This window comes from Hoplias malabaricus, chromosome 1 (assembly GCF_029633855.1).
Source record: "Hoplias malabaricus isolate fHopMal1 chromosome 1, fHopMal1.hap1, whole genome shotgun sequence".
NCBI classification, from domain to species: domain Eukaryota; kingdom Metazoa; phylum Chordata; class Actinopteri; order Characiformes; family Erythrinidae; genus Hoplias; species Hoplias malabaricus.
The window spans coordinates 39,186,649-39,204,169 of NC_089800.1; the positions used below are offsets into that span (position 1 = coordinate 39,186,649).

Genomic DNA, 17,521 nt, shown 5'->3' on the forward strand with positions numbered 1-17,521 from the left:
ATGGAATCAAAAATGATTCTGCTATTGCATCACTCCAAGAACCTTTTGGTGAACCTTTTGGTGCAGAGTAAAAACTGGGCTACAGTCAGCGAAGCACAAGGTGCAGCAGGTCCGACCATACATTTTATTCGTATATACATGTCAGAACGTATCAATTTGCACAAATAAACTCACAACCACTAAACTGCACAAAACAGATTCAGGTTTCATACACACTCATGCTCAATAGACATAAATAAAACGTTTGCTGTGCATGCTCATTCTAACATTTTTGTTTACAATAGGTGCACCATAACTGTTTATAATGGTGGTCTGAAAACAGTAAAGTTCAGTGCTGATTACTCATTGTGTATGCACTTGGTTTGTTTTTGTTGTTGTTGATCAGTTCTCTTTGTTGAGATTTTCATTGTCCACTGACCAAGGAGCGTTTAAACGTCTATGTGTAATGTTTCGAGCAGCCGTTATGAGATGGATAAAAACAAATGTGACTGCTGCGTCAGAGATTTTACAAGTTGCAAGTCTGTGCTGGAGTTCTGCATTTCGTGGTGATTGACATGTCTCTATGGCCAATCAGTGCATAGCAGGTTTTACAGGCCACAATTTAGTACTTACTTGGCTCAGGGAGCAGGTACAAGATTTGGCCAGAGGAAAAGCATAACAGCCGAGTTGAGTCGTGTAGGTTTCATGCAGTGGAAAACCCCAATAGTGTCTTCTTCTCTGCATTGTACATGCATGCAATGCACAGAAGTAAAGCTTTTAAATGAGTACACAGCTGTACATTTCAGACAGCTTGTTGCTACAAATGGTCAATAGTATTGACAACTTGATTAATTGGTGCTTTAAAGCACTCAGGCAATGTCCTTATCTGTTGTCCACTGTGGGTGTGAAATACCTCCCAGAACCCTAAATGGCCTAAAGTTTTGATTAATGAATGGCAGATGAGGAGTGGAGAGGAGCCAGCAGGGAGTTGTGATCTTATTAACCTCACTACATCCATAGAAGGCAGAAGAGAAGCCAGCCACAAAACCATAAGCTGGGGAAAAAGCCATGAAAGCACTATTAGTCCTTTTTGCAGGTCACACCGCATTACAAATAGCATCTTAACGGACAAAAGAATGGCCAATATTTATCAAAAGATCATATATAGCTTAATCTTTCCATAAGATTACTTAAAAAAGTCACAAAGAAACAAAGAAAGTCATTGATGCACATGCTGAAAAGCACTCCTTATGGAGCATTTTTTAAGAGTGTGTGCATAAATATGTATGTGAATAAGTGAATGATTGTGTTCCAAGCTGGCTCCTGAATGCAGACAAGCACCCTTTCTCTCCAAGTCAGACAAGTAGAGACTGGGCATATTAAAAATATTAATTACATGCATTCATAAGGACAGAAGCCATAACGCACCATTTAAGTTTGTAGCAGACAGGAAACTGTATCAAATCACAATATCTACCCAATTTCTGGGGCCAGCCATAACATTCTCACACTTAAATCATTCCACCACATTTTGTATCGAATAACTAAAGTTACCAGATCTATATAATCTCTGTAGTCTTGTTGTTCTGCTTGCCTTATGTAAAGCTGTAAAACTCATGTAAAATTAAGACATTATTCACTGTATTTGGTTTTGTTTAACAGGTGATAAGTAAGCATTACTGTATAAACCTCAGTTTTATTGTTTGTTATTTTTAAGAGGCGTGTTTATTACAAACGGCTTCTCGAGCCATTTCTTGTCTAGTTTGTAGACAAGCATCTCTTTCACTGGAAAAACGAGGCTTGTCATCATTGGTGGCAATCTAAATGCAGAGAGATATCGAGATTAAATTCTGCAACCAGTGGCAATCCCATATCTCCATTGTCTGAGACCAAACTCTATCCTCCAAGATGATAACGCTTGCACCCACAAAGTGGGGATTATCATAGACTACCTCCAGAATTTGGGAGCGGAGACGAAGGAATGGCCTGCCAGCTCCTGACCTCAACCCCACTGAACACTTGTGGGATCAGCTTGGGCGTGCTGTTCATGCCAAAGTGACCAACACAACCATGTTGGCTGACTTGCGACAAATGCTGGAAAAATGGGATGCCATCCCATAGCAGTGTGTGACCAGGCTGGTGACCAGCATGAGGTTGTGGTGCCAGGCTGTTATGGCTGTGTATGGTTTTTCCACACGCTACTGAAGCTTCTGTTTGTTAAATGAATAAATTATTAAATTTCTGATATGTCTTATTTATAACTTCAATCATCCAGTCCACCAAACAAGTCAATGGCAAAATAAGCTGTTTGGCATTGGCAGAGAGAATTTGGCAAATTTTTCATGGGCGCAACCCACATACTCATAGCTCTACTGCTCATCCCACAAATGCATGTTCCTTACAAACATGGCACCATTTAAAAGGGAAATAAACAGGCTTTCCAATGATAAGAGTTACTGCCAAGAAGCATTGTTACAACAAAGAAATAATCTACCAAACACAAATTTCCTTACTTTTGTACTATGTTTAGTTGTAAGGCTAATTTAAGCACACTCATTGTGGAAACTGCAGCAAAGTTGGGAAAACCCCACATTAATACAATTAATTAACATTAATGTATTGATGGAGCTCCATCTAATACCTTCAGGATGGTCTGAAAAAAGATTCAGACTGAAACATCCAACATCAGTACTTGACCTTGCTAATGCTCTCAGGGCTGAACATCATTAAATCCTTGCAGAAACATCTAGTGTAAAGCCTTCTAAAGAAATGATGGATGAACAAGTGTTCACAAATTTTGGCCATATAATATAAATGGCACTTATTACATCTTCAGATCTCTATATGCAGGGTTTTAAACGGTTTTTCCACTTCCACCTGATACAAAAATATTACATGTAAAATAGCCAAACATGTTCCTATATTCCTTTCATTTCTTATCTTACAAAAACTAATTATCCAGCCCATAATGGCACTTATATTTTTCATGGCAGATGCACACACTAATTGGTTGTTTAAAAGGCTGTGGTACATCTTGCACCATAAAAAATTAAATACAATCCATTTTAAGGCTGTTACGTTTTCATGCCGTGGAAAATTTCAATCATGAATATGCAGATAATTCATCCTATATTTTATGAAGATTAGTTTAACAGATGTTGATCTTGTCAACAACTACAAAATAATGACACCAGATATCTCTCACACACAAGCACATATCTTTGATGCCCTCTGCAGCCAACAATGCAGATTATGCAGTGAGCAGTGACCATAATTATAATTTATATTTCTCAAACTGCCCTGTGAAGGACTGGCGTCCCCTCCAGGATGTATTCCCGCCTTGCGCCCAATGATTCCAGGTAGGCTCTGGACCCCCCGCGACCCTAAATTGGATAAGCGGTTACAGATAATGGATGGATGGATGGATTTCTCAAACTACTATACTACTTAATTCCAACTAGAAAATTTATCAGAGTGACTTAAGTAATGAAACATTTTACAGGGGTTCTAAGTGATGAAATTCTTGCATCCGGATGGAATTAAAATCATAACTGATCAAGCAAACTTCTATGGCTGTCCTGAATACCATTTTTAGGGCTTTGGAGCTTCGGCTGCGATATTCTGTGAATATTCAAATATTGTGGATTGGGGTATTGTATATTTTTGTCATTAACAAAATCCACTTCTGACCCCTGCTTTAATATACCTCTCTCCAGGCTGCGCTGTGCCTTACAGCATTGCAAGTATGTTGTTTTAGCATATTAGGCTGTTTTACATGACTGAGTCTTAGGCTCCATTTGCACAAAGACTTTTATGTTGATGAGCCTGAATATCGGTGGAGGGGGGAGAGCAATGTTTTTACTGCTGGAGAGCCTGAACATGGTGGAGCAAGGATGGGCAGTATCCACATTTTTCAAACTAACCTATGGTCTCAAAATGTTATCGCGAGTGTGTGTGTGTGTGTGTGGTGGGGGGGGTTTGCACTGTGCCTTATATCTGTAAGCACAAAGTCGAGTAAATGGTTTTCTGATGTTTGTGCTGTGTAGTTTAGCTAAAAAAAAAACGTTTCTGAGAAAGCTAATTCCAGCAATTGGTTTTAAAAAAAAAGAAATTTTGAAAATAAGTAAACTATAGTTCTACACTGTTTAGATCAGAAGTGGCCAGCTAACAGGCACTTGGTTTAGCACAGCACATAATTTTCCAGCAAACTGAGGCTCAAAACACACATAATTACAGGATAAAGCCTCATACCTATGAGCACAAAGTTTAGTGAAGCGTCTTTTGCGTATTTTGTCTGTTTTCATCCTTGTTTCTCTCTTAACCAAAGCTCAGCACTAAACACACAACTGTGGTAGGCTACTGGGCTTGTTTTTCTCCACCCGTTTTTAGACAGTCACATCTCCAGTCTGTGAGTTCCCACAGCGCCACTCTCCTGCGGCTCACTTAAATGCCCAAAAATGTTTAGCCATGTTCTTAGACACAGAACTCAAATTTGACACACCACACGCACGTCAAAAATACCAGCCTCGTTTTGAGTTACCGTCCACATTTTAAATACCACAGTACAGTGGAACCTCTACTAACAAACGCCTATACTAACGAACTTTCCAAGATACGAACCAGGCATTTGAATATTTTTTGCCTCCACCAACAAACCATGACTCTAGAAATGAACCCGAGCCGGCGGCTGGAAATCCCCAATAGGCGAGTCTCCCAGTGCACCCAGACTTGAGTGAGCTTTTAAGATTAGCAAATTGTAGCTTTAGCAATTTAGCGTTAGTGTAAATAGCATACATCAAAATTCGTGCTAAGTTAAGCCGCATCTACGCTTCGTCTCCCCACATTCACCCGCCTACTCTCCGTTATTCCACCCACGCCCCACCTCCAGTCATACAGCCAGTGCCTGTGTTACTCCTCCAGCCAGTCGTCACGTCTTCAAGGTAGCAATATGTAACCACTTAAAACTTTCTTTCTTTTTTATTAATGTTACCACTGTATTTCTTTTTTTTTTTTTTTTTAGTACATGTATTTAGCTACATGTATTTTTTTTTTACTAATTTAAGAGCTTTGTAAACATATATCAGTGCAAAAAGGGTGACTTTCAGGGTGGGCTGGAACGCATTAATTGCTTTTCCATTATTTTAAATGGGGAAAATTGACTCGAGAAACGAACATTTCCACTTACGAACCGGGTCATGGAACGTATCAAGTTCGTAGGTAGAGGTTCCACTGTATACAGTATTATCGTTACTGCCCAAACCTAATCAAAATACAAGAGGGGGGTCTACAGTTAAAACACTTGCAGGGATAATCACTCTAGTAATTGGTAATTTGAATTAAAAATAACTCAAAATGAGCATTTCAAGGAGTTTGCAAAATTATACAATCCATTTCCCAAAGTGTTAATGCTTCTTTACACTAGGAAACACAGACCAAAAGACCACCCTATTTATATGCATTCTTTGGAATAATGTTTATTTACATTTGTTTTTGAGAATGAGACCACTCAAGCTCTAAGCTCATGCTTTTTAAGAACAAAATTAGAGTTGTTATTAGAATTACAGAAACATGTTTAACCCATATGTGCTTTATATTTGCAAGGTTACACACTCCAGCTCATCTCAATTACTGGACAGTACACCATCTCTCTTAAGACTGCTGTTCCACTGCTCCACAGCCCGATGCTTGGAGGCTTTTTACTATTCAGGAATTGGCATTTTGCTCATGTTCAGTTGTTGCAGAACATTTCATGTTATTTGATGCTTCTTGACTCATACTAAAATAGCTGACCTCCCAGATGAAGGATGTCTACAGATGTTTGGACATTTGTATTGTAAAAGGCTAATATTTTACTGTAGTGTAAAGGAATAAGATTACACTAAGAAAGAAGAATTGTGAAATGTAAACCTGAGTTTTTTTCCCTCAGGAATCATTTTGGTGAGCTTTTCCAATTTTATTACAATCAATGGCAACACTGTTACTGCCTGGGGTGTTATTGCACACTGTGTGAAGAATTAAAGTGAAAAGAATCTTGACAAACAATTACAGAGCCACCAGAAAATATAAATGAGAAAGATGTTCAATAAACTGACACCAAAACCTCCTCAAAACACAGAGAACACATAAGATAACATTTTCCAATGACATGCTCAAAATCATTAGTTAAATTAAAAGTCTTTTTCCCCGACTTTAAAGCAAATTCCATAAAACTACACTCAACACCAATTACCAGGTAGTTTTGGATCTTGACCTTTTTTCTCTCAAACTATCACTTAAAGCAGTGGAATTGCTCATTGTGCCCCTGTGCTGCAGATCAACTGCTGAATAGAAAGAGAGATGCTTCAAGTTCTGTCTATCAGTGTGTGTGTGTGTGTGTGTGTGTGTGTGTGTGTGTGTGTGTGTGTGGTGATCTCTCTCTCTGTTCTCTCCCATGAATCACTCCTCCACACAAGCCTGCTGTGTGGGCGTCAGTGATCACAGTTCACAGTTACGTAAATCCTCCCCTCGCCTGCTGGAGCTGCTGTCTACTGTAGCAAACCATCTGCCACCCAGTCTCCTTCAATGGATCCACTCACTCTCTGGCCACCACTCCCTCCCTCTACAGACACAAGTGCTAAAGACTGGACAGGCCCAAAGGCCTTTTTCAGCTACCGAGGCAACTCAATTAAAATGACCAGTGTGAAGTAAGGTTGCCACTAGGACAGGAAGGGTGAAATGTTGGCTGAAGATTAGTTACTGTATAAATACTTGCTATTAACAGCTTTGTGCACTTCACAGGCCTAGAGCATAGGCATCCAAAAAATGGCACTTTTCTACTGCATGGTACCTACTCTATTCGCTTTATGGTCCCTGGTACCTGGTTCAATTTCCACTACAACTAGGGCTGCGTACTGGGAAGAACATGGCGATACAATACATAGGGTTATATGTAGGGTTACATACAGGGTTATTATTTGATATATTGAAATATTGTTTGTAAGCGATATATTGCAAATTTTAGAAAAAGTGTTATGGTATAAAAAATAAACCACTAGAGGCACTAGAAATGTGTGGGCAAAAATATACACTTTTCATTTAATCAGAACAGTGGGATCTCCGTGTGTATTACTGATTTACATTTTCTTAATGGGTTTATCCTGCACACTTTTTTTAATAATCCTGCACACTTTTTTTTTTATTTACTTATTTTGTGTGAAGTGTGGGCTTCATATTTTGCTGTAGTATGTAAACCTGTTTTTATTTTCTCAATCCCAAGTAGTTAATAAAAGAAAATGCACTATTCCTGTAAGTATGTATTTATCTATCTATCTATGCAATCTGAAAAAAGGAAGTACTTCAGAAATTGCAAGATTAAAAAAAATGTTAACTAAACAACACTATCTGCCATAAATCTTTGTATGCAAACCATTAATTAAAATCGTGATTATTAATAAAAATTAATATTGTGTTTTTAATCATTGATACAATATTGCAAAACATAATTTTGTGATATTCAAGAGTACCCATATTTTCTTACACCCCTAAGAAAATGTCATCCCCCTGTTTTATTCTTCATTGAGCTCTCCTTGGAGTGTTTCGTCAGTCCAACAAATCCAAACAATATTTGAACCTGATCAAAAGAGCATGGCATAATTTTATCAGCAGTTGTCGTGAGTCAGATAAAAACAAATGTGATCGCTGCTGTAGTTTAGAGATTTTATAAATGCATAGTTTGTAATACATGTCTGCAATTCGGCATTCTACTTGGCTCACCTGGAGTTCCCAGGTTTCAAGTACTAGAAAACAAATTTGCCTAATGGAAAAGTAAAAAAGTAGAATAAAGTAGGTACCATGCAATGGAAAAGCACCATGATAATGTGCATAGTAACTCTTTAGCGTTTTGCAGGCCAAAAACTCTGCTGAAGGGTCAAAGCTGCCAGATTCGTTTGATGCTTCATAAAATTTGTTTCTCACAAAGATTTTGCTGTGGTGTAAACACGTGTCTTTAAAATTTAAAGCTAAGGGCTGTGGCAATTAAGATCAATTCAAATAATTATGATCATAAGCATATATGGTAATTATATGGAAATAGACCCGATTGCCATTAACTGTACTGCCATACAGTGTATGGTATACACACAAAGATGCATGTTCATGTTCTCGTCCATCATCTGCTGATATTATTACAAACTGAAGATGAGTCATAATTCCCAGCTGTCAAACATACAGCAACATTAATTCCTTCTTCATAGCTCTTCAGCTTTTTTTTTTTTTTAGCTTTTTTTTTTTAATCTGAGGCTATGAGAATGAAGCTGCATTTCGTGACTGGATGCTGGATATTTAAGATTTACAAGTAAGATTTGGCTCATTGCTTACTCATATTTTATTTGAACATTGCTTTTGTTATAGAAATGTCTATAGACAACAGCTGTTGTAAGAGGTTAGCATGGTTGTGTTTTTGTTGTCTGTCAGAATTGCTCGTTTCCCCCCCAATGATAACTCCCCACTTTAGTTCTCAGACAAAAATGAATGATCTGACATAGCAAAGAATGTGTCCAACAACTACATTTATCTCTCAAACAAAAATTAAAAAAGGGCTTTTATAGGAAAAAGACAAGGATTTTCTAACGTTAGAAAAACTGTAAAAGTATAATTATTAAGAAACATCTTAGTGTGCTGAGCATACCATTTCACTGAGTTATAAATACACCGCAACATGGCTTTCAGAAAGCAGGAACCAGTACTTGGCTCCCTATCATTCCAGACAGCAAAACTGTACCGGATCCAGAACTTGCAGAACACATGACAACTGGGACTCATCATGATACTGTTCCACTGCTGTGAATTATATATGCATTCTGTCTTTTCTCTTATTTCCACCAACAAGTTTCAGTTTGACAAGAGGTGGATGTTTGTAATTGATCACAAGAGATACAGCGCATACCTCTTCCACGTACTGGTGCTGAGAAACCAACTGATCTCCTTACCTTAGCTTTTTTAATGTGGTTCATGACGTTGCCCAGATCTTCCATGTCAATGACAGAGCCATGTGCCATCTCCTCCTCAGCTGAAGACTCTGAATCACTGCTAGACTTAAACTGCTCCTGCATCATCACAACACAACAGCAGCAAATACAGCATTTATTCAGATATATTAATACTATTCAGGTCATTATTTATATAGATATTTATATTTATATATATCTACGTTTCAACTCAAATATCACTTGAGCTCTGACTGGAAGTTGTTCTTTGTTTGCAAGCAACTAATTCTACGTGTTTTTTTTTCTGGCCCAATTTGCTAACTAAAATCAAATATTCTTCACACACACCGTGCCACTCAAGCCCATTTCAAACATGATAATAACAGTTGCTATTGTAATTAATTTTTATTTTTATCTGTCTGACTATTTATTTATTTAAACTTGACAATGATAAAAATTAAACTTGTCATGATATATAAAAATATGAGAGTATGATAGCATGCATAACGTCCTGAATGTTTATGTTGGCTGTGTGTCCCGTCATACCCTGCCCAACATATGTATAAAACATTGTGAATTACCATTGCACCCAGTGATTAAAAGTCCTACAAACCTAAAAAAGGATTTTACTTGGTTCCTAAAAGGTATTTTGTAACATCCTGAACTTGATTCCTGAAGGCCTTGCTAATTAGTTTATGAGCTAAAAAAGGGGTTTGAGGTGTCAGAACACACAACACTACTGTAAAGGTTATATATTATAATATATTACTGGCGCTTTCTCGTATGTGCATTAATCTTTTACAAATCGTTCATAATTATGACACAGAAAATTGAAAGAGCAAAATGGATCAGGAAAAAGTTCCTCAATTTGACTTTGACTCAAAAAAATATATTTAAAAATGTAAAAACATGGAGCTCAGCAAGTGCCTTCAAAATGACTCAAGTACTGAAATGTCACCCCTACAGCTCCAAAGCCATTTACACAAGAGAGTAGTGGACGAGCAGGGGAATGAGGTGCTACTGGAGCTGTGCAGTGACAGCTGTTACCATGACGACGCACGTTAAAAGAGATGCCAGAAGCAGGTCCAGCTTACCTCAGAGCTGTGCTTCTCTGTAGACTGGTCGCCCTCCTCGCTTCTCTGCTGGTGCTTCTTCTTGTCCTTACAGGAGCCTTTCTTGCACTTTCCACTACACTTCTTCTTTTCGCCTCGAGCCAGGGCCTGCAAGCGTGTGAGGAACTTACTCTTCCAAGCCTGGAAGTCAGCCTGCACGCTGCCATTGCGGCTTTTCACCACATTGCAGTCTCCCTCCCCGCGGCTCAAGACCCTTGAGGCACTCAGAGACCACAGCCACTTGTCCACATTTTTGCCCACCTGCAACAGAAATTCAGTTGTATTGTCAAAGACTGTAATCATTTCTGTACGATGCTTATTGGTTTGTTGTAAGTTTTCAATACAGTTTAATCGATTAGATTTTCAGTGCAAAACTAAATAAGTGTATTTCAGACAGCAAAAAAGATATTCACTGTTATGAATTCTGTTATATTAATATTTTGTTTATTTAAAAAATATACCTGCATATTATAAGGCTTAAAGGGGACAGCTGTTCCCTGAAAATGCTGTTCTCTCTGGTGTGTTTGCTTTCAGAATCCCCACGTTTTTTAAGTTGGAATGGAATGTTTGAGGAAAAAAACAACTGTTTGTATGGGGCTGAAATTTAACTCGTCTAAGATTTTATTCACTGTTTGAATTACCACAGAAACTTATTTGTAACTCGAGGTGTCTAATTTGCAGTATTCTTGGTAATGCAGTTAATCATCTCATGAATCTTAAGACTCTACCTTAAGTGATCCGAAATAAAAAAAATAAATCAAAGTCAATGCACCTATGGAGCTGGAATAGAGCAAAATCCTCCTCTTGGTTTGTGCTTTTCAACATTTGCAGATCTCTCCGTTGTTTAAAAAAGTCCAGATGCCATTTTCTGCCATGAGCAGAAAGACAGAGAAAGCCTAGCATACCAGACTAAGACTCTTTTTACCCATTTAATGACACTGGGTCTTCGTAAACACTAACGCAAACAGACTGGAGAGCAGCAAATGTTGAGGAAACACCTTCAGAATTTTATTAACAGTGTGGTGTGATTAAACTGTGAACATCACCTTAAAAGCTAGAGCAGGAGATTAGTCTTTAACTACTAACTACTTTAGCTTTTATTTACTTGTAATTGTAGTAGGCCCCTGTCTGAGATGGTCCTTACCGTATTGTAATGGCCAGCATATTCAGAGTTCCCCAACCCAAACACAGCGTATCTCATTCCTTTAAGGTAGGTTTTGCCATATCTGAAGTCAGTGGATGCCTCTTCTAGCCATTTGCAGAACCACTCAGCATTCTCTGTGGGCTTTCCGTCAGTGTATGTGGCCATGAGGAACACACAGATCATTTTGCTAGTGCACTGGAGAGGGAAAGAAAGCAGAGTTTTGAGGTCCACATGGCATCTGAAGACATACAGTGAGCTACCTCAGCAGTTAGCAGACTATATTGATGAAAACTGGCACAGCAGAGTAAATGAAAACCTAAATGCTTTGGTTTTTGCCAGGTCATTTGATTCAGGTGATTGCATCCTGTAACTGATGAAACATCGAATAATACACAAATGTTCACTGCATACTTTCACTAGTCAGAAATCTGTTGCTTGTCACCTTTGTTTTGTGGTCTCATAGTACAGCGCTTAGCCAATGCAGTGAGGGAAGAGGTTAATATTAAAAAGAAAAACGAAGGGACACTTGGAATGTAATGTGTCCTTACATGCTAACGATGTGCTCTTTTACATTACTGATCCTTTTAACCGTTTACTAAAACAGCTCAACCTATTAGACACTTTTAGGTTTATATCTGGATTCAGTGTCTACTTAGAGAGAAGTGAATTATTACATGTAAGTCAGCCTTTACAGGCATCAGTCTGAAAAGAAAATCCACTTTAGAGAAATTTAAATACCTAGGAATTTGGATCAGGCATCAGCTTCAAAAATCTTTATAATGATAATTTTCCTTCTTCATGAGCATGTTTGAAAAAATGATTGGATTCAGAAAAGACATCATTACATGTGTTGCTTTGTTATCCAGTTATACACAAAACACAACTGTGAAAGTCATTGAAAATCTGGTTTCGGTTTAGAAGAGCCTTTTCTCTATTTACTCCCTCTACTATAGATAAGAACTTCTCAAGTGGAATAAAGGAATTACTGTCCTAAAGATCGACAAATTCTTTGCGTTCTTTGTACAACTCAGAGCCAATTTTGATATACCCTCCTACTTTTGAAAACTGGGTGATTGACCTGATGCAGTTTATGACAAAGACAAAGATAGGTACTTTTTGGCTAGTTGTAGTGACAAATTTTATGTTGTTTGTTTCATATTTTGTGATATATTTATTTTTTTCATAATATTTGTATATGACTATTTATTTAGGTGTTTAATTATATAACATTATATGTTAATATAAAAAGCAGGAATGTAAATTAGGTGCTGTGCCATGGAGGTGTTCGGGCTTGTTTTTTTTTCTGTTTCTTATTCGTTTGGTTGTGATTTTTCTTTCTCTCTTTTGTATATTCTGTATTACACAAATGCTATTAAAAAAGACATTATTATAAATATATATATATATATATATATATGTGTGTGTGTGTGTATTTCAGTAATTTGACAGCTGCCTCCAATAAAACTACCATTAAATTCCTGATGTACTGTCTACACTACTGACATTCTTCATAAAATGTTGCAGAAAATAAAAAGGCTGAAATGTCTAGGTAGTATTATTGTCACACAGCTCCAGGGTCCTGGGGTTGGGCTTGAGCCCTGCTCCGGGTGACTGTCTGTGAGGAATTTGTTGTGTTCTCCCCGTGTCTGTGTGGGTTTCCTCTGGGTGCTCCAGTTTTTCTCCCACAGTCCAAAAAACACTTTGGATGCTCAAAGGTGTGTGCGCGTGAGTGAGAGTCGCCCTGTGAAGGACAGGTGCCCCTTCCAGGGTTTGTTCCTGCCTTATGCTTTGGACTCATTGCAAACCTGAACTGGATAAGCGGTTAGAGACTATGCATGGATTAATTAAATGTGTACATGCACCCCAACAGAAGTACTAAATATAAACCTTACTCTCCTTGATAATTAGAAAATATTGATCATTTTTAATACGCATGACGAGGAACCCTCCCATTCGGTGCAAACCTTATTAAAAATGCACCAGCAGCACACAAAACTTGCAAGCAGATAGAAACAAGTGAGTACTGTGGTTAAGGAGTTTAAAGAGAAATGTGAAAATTCACACTTAAATAAAGCATTAGCCCATATAGTGCATACAGAATACAGAGCATGCTTGTTGACCTTTTCAATTGATTCAGCAGTCAGTAGTCTGACACGTGCAAGTCCAGGCAAATGTACTGCATTTAGCTCAATGTACTCTGACTGAGCACACTGAGGATCGATGTTTTACATGTCAGGTATAGGACACGCTTAGCCATCCTTCACAGAATGTCACGGATCTACAACAAACCCAGTAGGATACATGCTAATTTCCACAATTGCAGCTATATTAGCAAGCTTTTTCCAAGCAGACAGCAAGCAGTGCTCCACACAAGAAATCAGTTAAAAATGACTTATTACTCAGGTCTGTGAATAATACATAAAAATGAGGAGAACAACTGGTTCTTATCTAACAGCTTTTGAACACACCAAATCCTCTAGCAGATTACGGAGCTGCTGATGTTCAGTAATAAGGTACACTGCAATATTCACAGACTGATTTCTGCAGATTATTTAATGAAGATTGAACAAATGGGCAACCAACACTAAACAAACTGGCACACACTACACAGATTGAAAGTCTGCAGATAAACAAAAAACAAGAAGGTATATTAGCCAGCTGTTTCTGTGGTTTGATATAATATCAATACCTTGTCATGAGTCGTGAGCTTGAAATATAGTAAGTGTGTGCCAGGACACTGTTTTAAAACCTCCAGGAGCACAGATGTGCTTGATTCACTCGTAAATACATCACACATTAACACAGAGACACACCACCATCACCATGTCTGTGTCACTGCAGGGCTGATAATAATCCAACACTCCAAGAATACCTGCTCTGTGGTGGTCTAGCTGGGGACCTGACCATTGAAGGGCACAGTTAAAGGGGGATAGCAAAATATGCAGAGCAACAGATGGTATACCGTCTGTAGGTGTAGTAGTAGTTTATACACAAGCTGAACTGTGCTTCTGCCATAAACAAATATATTTGTTTGTTAATGCACTGATGTGTTTTGTGTTTTTGCACTTTGAGGTGCCATTGGTTGTTGTTCTGTAAGAGTTATTGATCAGTATACATTACAAGATTATGTTCACAATTGGTTCAATATAATCAAACATGTTTGTTTTTAACGTTTGCCAAGTTGTTTCAAAGCCAAAGAAAATCCCTATCATGTAGGATTACCAAGATAGATGGCAAGATCAAATACTGAATTTAAATTTGAATTTAAATAATGTCAAAAATAATGTTATTTAAATACTACAATTTTATATCATTCATGCAACATGTCAAATGTCCATATAGTAGGTCTAATAAACAATAAACATGACGAACATATGATATTTTAGGTGTTTTTTGTTTTGTTTTGTTTTCTGCATTTAACTATGTAGTAAATACACCTTTTCCCTACATTTAACACTCAGTTTTTGTTTAAACCACATTCATTTTGGGATTTATTTTCAAAAAAAGGAATAAGAAGAAATGTGATTTTCAGTCATTGCTATCAGGAAAAGCAAACAGCCCAAAGAAACATGGAGTTACAACATCCTTGTCCCCCCACATTCTCCATTATCAGTTCACAAGCTATGGCATTATTTCTCTTACACTCTGTAAATAATCCAAATTTTTTACATATAGACATATAGATATGTTTCAACTGTTCAGAAACACTCTATTTAGGGCGAAAGAGTGGCACAACAGAGTGTTGCTGTCACATAGCTGGGGTTGGGGGTTCGAGTCCCACTCCGGGTGACTCTCTGAGAGGAGTTTGGTGTGTTCTCCTACAATTCAAAAACACATGTTGGTAGGTGGATTGGCAACTCAAAATTGTCCACAGGTGTGAGTGTACGTTTGAATGTGTGTCGCCCTGTCGTCCAGGGTGTTTTCCTGCCTTGTGCCTAGTGATTCCGAGTAGGCTCCCGACCCACTGCGACCCTGATCTGGATAAGCGGTTACAGACAATGAATGAATGAACACTATTTACAACACAAATCCACTGTTCCAAAGTCAGACTCCGGCAAACCATTTGAAATTATATATATATAAATACAAGAAACATCCAGATGGAAGTTCAAACAAAAATGTTGTTATTTGCACTTCATACAGGAAGGAGTTTGCTTATCACAGGAGCACTACATGTGATATCCTACCAGTTTCTTTAATAGAGTAATTCTATTCTATGAGTGATTTAGCGTAAGTAAATTTCACTCGGATGTGGACATTTACAATACATGTACTGTAAGTAAGAAATACTTGTAAATGATATATTTTGTCACCTACAGGCCTAGTCTAATCCATGTAAATAATAAAAAAGCCCCCTTGAAAAAACCTGCGAACTAGCGAATCCGTGAAAGATGAACTGCTAAGCAGCGAGGGATTACTGTAATGCAAACAGTGTCGCCGCCAATCAACACTCGACCACATGTCGGGGTTCACATTCAGAAACAAATTGTCAAAGTCCACATCAGACAAATTGACCAATTCACTGGAAGTAGACTGGTGGGAAAATAAACAAGATTTTGAATTTAAGCTTATGTTCATTGATTCATTCATCAATCAAACTTAAATCAATATTTTACATGCTAAATATTGAAATGTGATTAAAATGTGATTAATTTCGATTAATTAATTACAAAGCTTCTAATTAATTTGATTAATTTTTAAAGTCCCAACCTTTATTTATTTATTTATTTATTTATATATATATATATATATATATATATATATATATATATATATATATATATATATATATATAATATATTATAAATCTATATATATATATAAATCTTTGAGACTACAAATGTTCTATCTGTTGGGGAGGAATTGGATGGCAGTTGGATGGAGTACCAGAGTGGTACGAGGCTCGGGTGATCGAGCTTTCTTCAGACATGAATATTGAATCAAAAAAGGAGTTAAAACACATCAGAAGTGCTGTGCCCTTACAGACTGATGTAAGATCAGGACAAGCTCCCAGACAACTGACATTAGTGAAATATTCAGCTCAAAAAAGAATCCAAAGTGTAAGATCTAGGTCACTGTGACAGCAAGCACGTAGTAAAACAAAAATGATTTAAAATAAAAATGATAAAAAATAAATAAAAATGTGTGGTGACTCACCTCATCTGACAATCTGTCATCCGGATCAAAATCCTTCATGTCAATTATTTCACACAGGAAGCCGGACACTTGGACCTCTTCAGCAAGTTCTCTAGCAAAGCCCTGAGCAGAATTATTAAGGTCCATTAAGGGTTTTAGGCCTAAAATGGTTATCTACATGACCTGGTCTATTTAAAAAAAAAAAAAAAAAAAAAAAAGATAGGCGCAACTACTGCATTTTGTTTGTCAGTCATTTTCACACCAGGAGGATTATTCAATTTATCTTAAATAGTGAAACAGTTCTCTAAAATAAAGCCCTGAGGAAATTTAGGAAAAGTAGTGCATTCCTTCTTATATTACGCATACAGTACTTTTTTGCTTCTTTGTCTATAACACTTTTTCCTCCAAATCTTTTTAATGGGTATTTCATTTGGGTGCATTTTAAAAAAGGTTTCCATAAAGTAAGAACTATTAATTTAGAGTATTTTTAATAATAAATGCTTAAACTTATAAGTCTGTCATGTGCTTACAAAAGGTGTGTTTTTAGAGAGATTCCAGAGGGCCAATACACATGACGGAAAAACGCATGGGTTAAAGTAATATAAAATTGTTCAGTGTGAACTTCTAGAGGACTACATGAATTTCAAAGTAAAATTAATGCAACTAAGACTAAAACATTAATCATCTTTAATATGCAAAAATTATAAGAGATTCACACCAAAGACCTTCAGCCACCTGCTATTTGTATTAGTAGAACATCACACAGTTTCACTCAGTGCACTTCATAATCACTGTCCTGAACAAACCTTTGCAGTTCCAGTCTGTGACCCATAGAAAATCCTTACACCTTCAACATGGACAATTTTCTTTTTTTCAAGCAGCTTGTTCTTCTTTTTCTCATCTTTGGCAGGTTCAGGGTTTACAGAGTTGAGCACCTTCTTCTGTTAAAAAATAAACAACAAAATAAACATCAGTGCCAGTATCTGTCATGTTGTCAGGAAAGACAAATTGCTGCACTGAGACTACAGCTAAGCTTGATGTTAGCAGGTAATAATTTATCTAATGACAGCATACTTCAAAATGTAACCATCGAAGGATCACTCACTGTGTCCAAGAATTATATTTTTAGTTTTGAAAGACTCATCATACGGACACCAGGGAACTAGGATGGATCAGAGATTCTGTAC

At 37.3% G+C, this 17,521-nt stretch overlaps 1 protein-coding gene across 2 annotated transcripts in view; it reads right to left on the reverse strand.

Annotated features, from left to right (window-relative positions):
• Positions 1-17,521, reverse strand: part of tyw1 (tRNA-yW synthesizing protein 1 homolog (S. cerevisiae)) — an 85,437-nt gene that overhangs the window by 65,951 nt on the left and 1,965 nt on the right. Inside the window, exons 3-7 of one of the 2 annotated variants that reach the window (XM_066678067.1) lie at positions 17,141-17,272; positions 16,356-16,457; positions 11,199-11,393; positions 10,037-10,315; positions 8,946-9,062 (exon numbers count right to left, since the gene is read on the reverse strand). In XM_066678067.1, the coding sequence (XP_066534164.1) occupies positions 8,946-9,062; positions 10,037-10,315; positions 11,199-11,393; positions 16,356-16,457; positions 17,141-17,272 (825 nt within the window). Of the gene's footprint in view, positions 1-8,945; positions 9,063-10,036; positions 10,316-11,198; positions 11,394-16,355; positions 16,458-17,140; positions 17,276-17,521 lie in introns of both variants that reach the window. The other variant, XM_066678066.1, reaches the window with a different exon arrangement.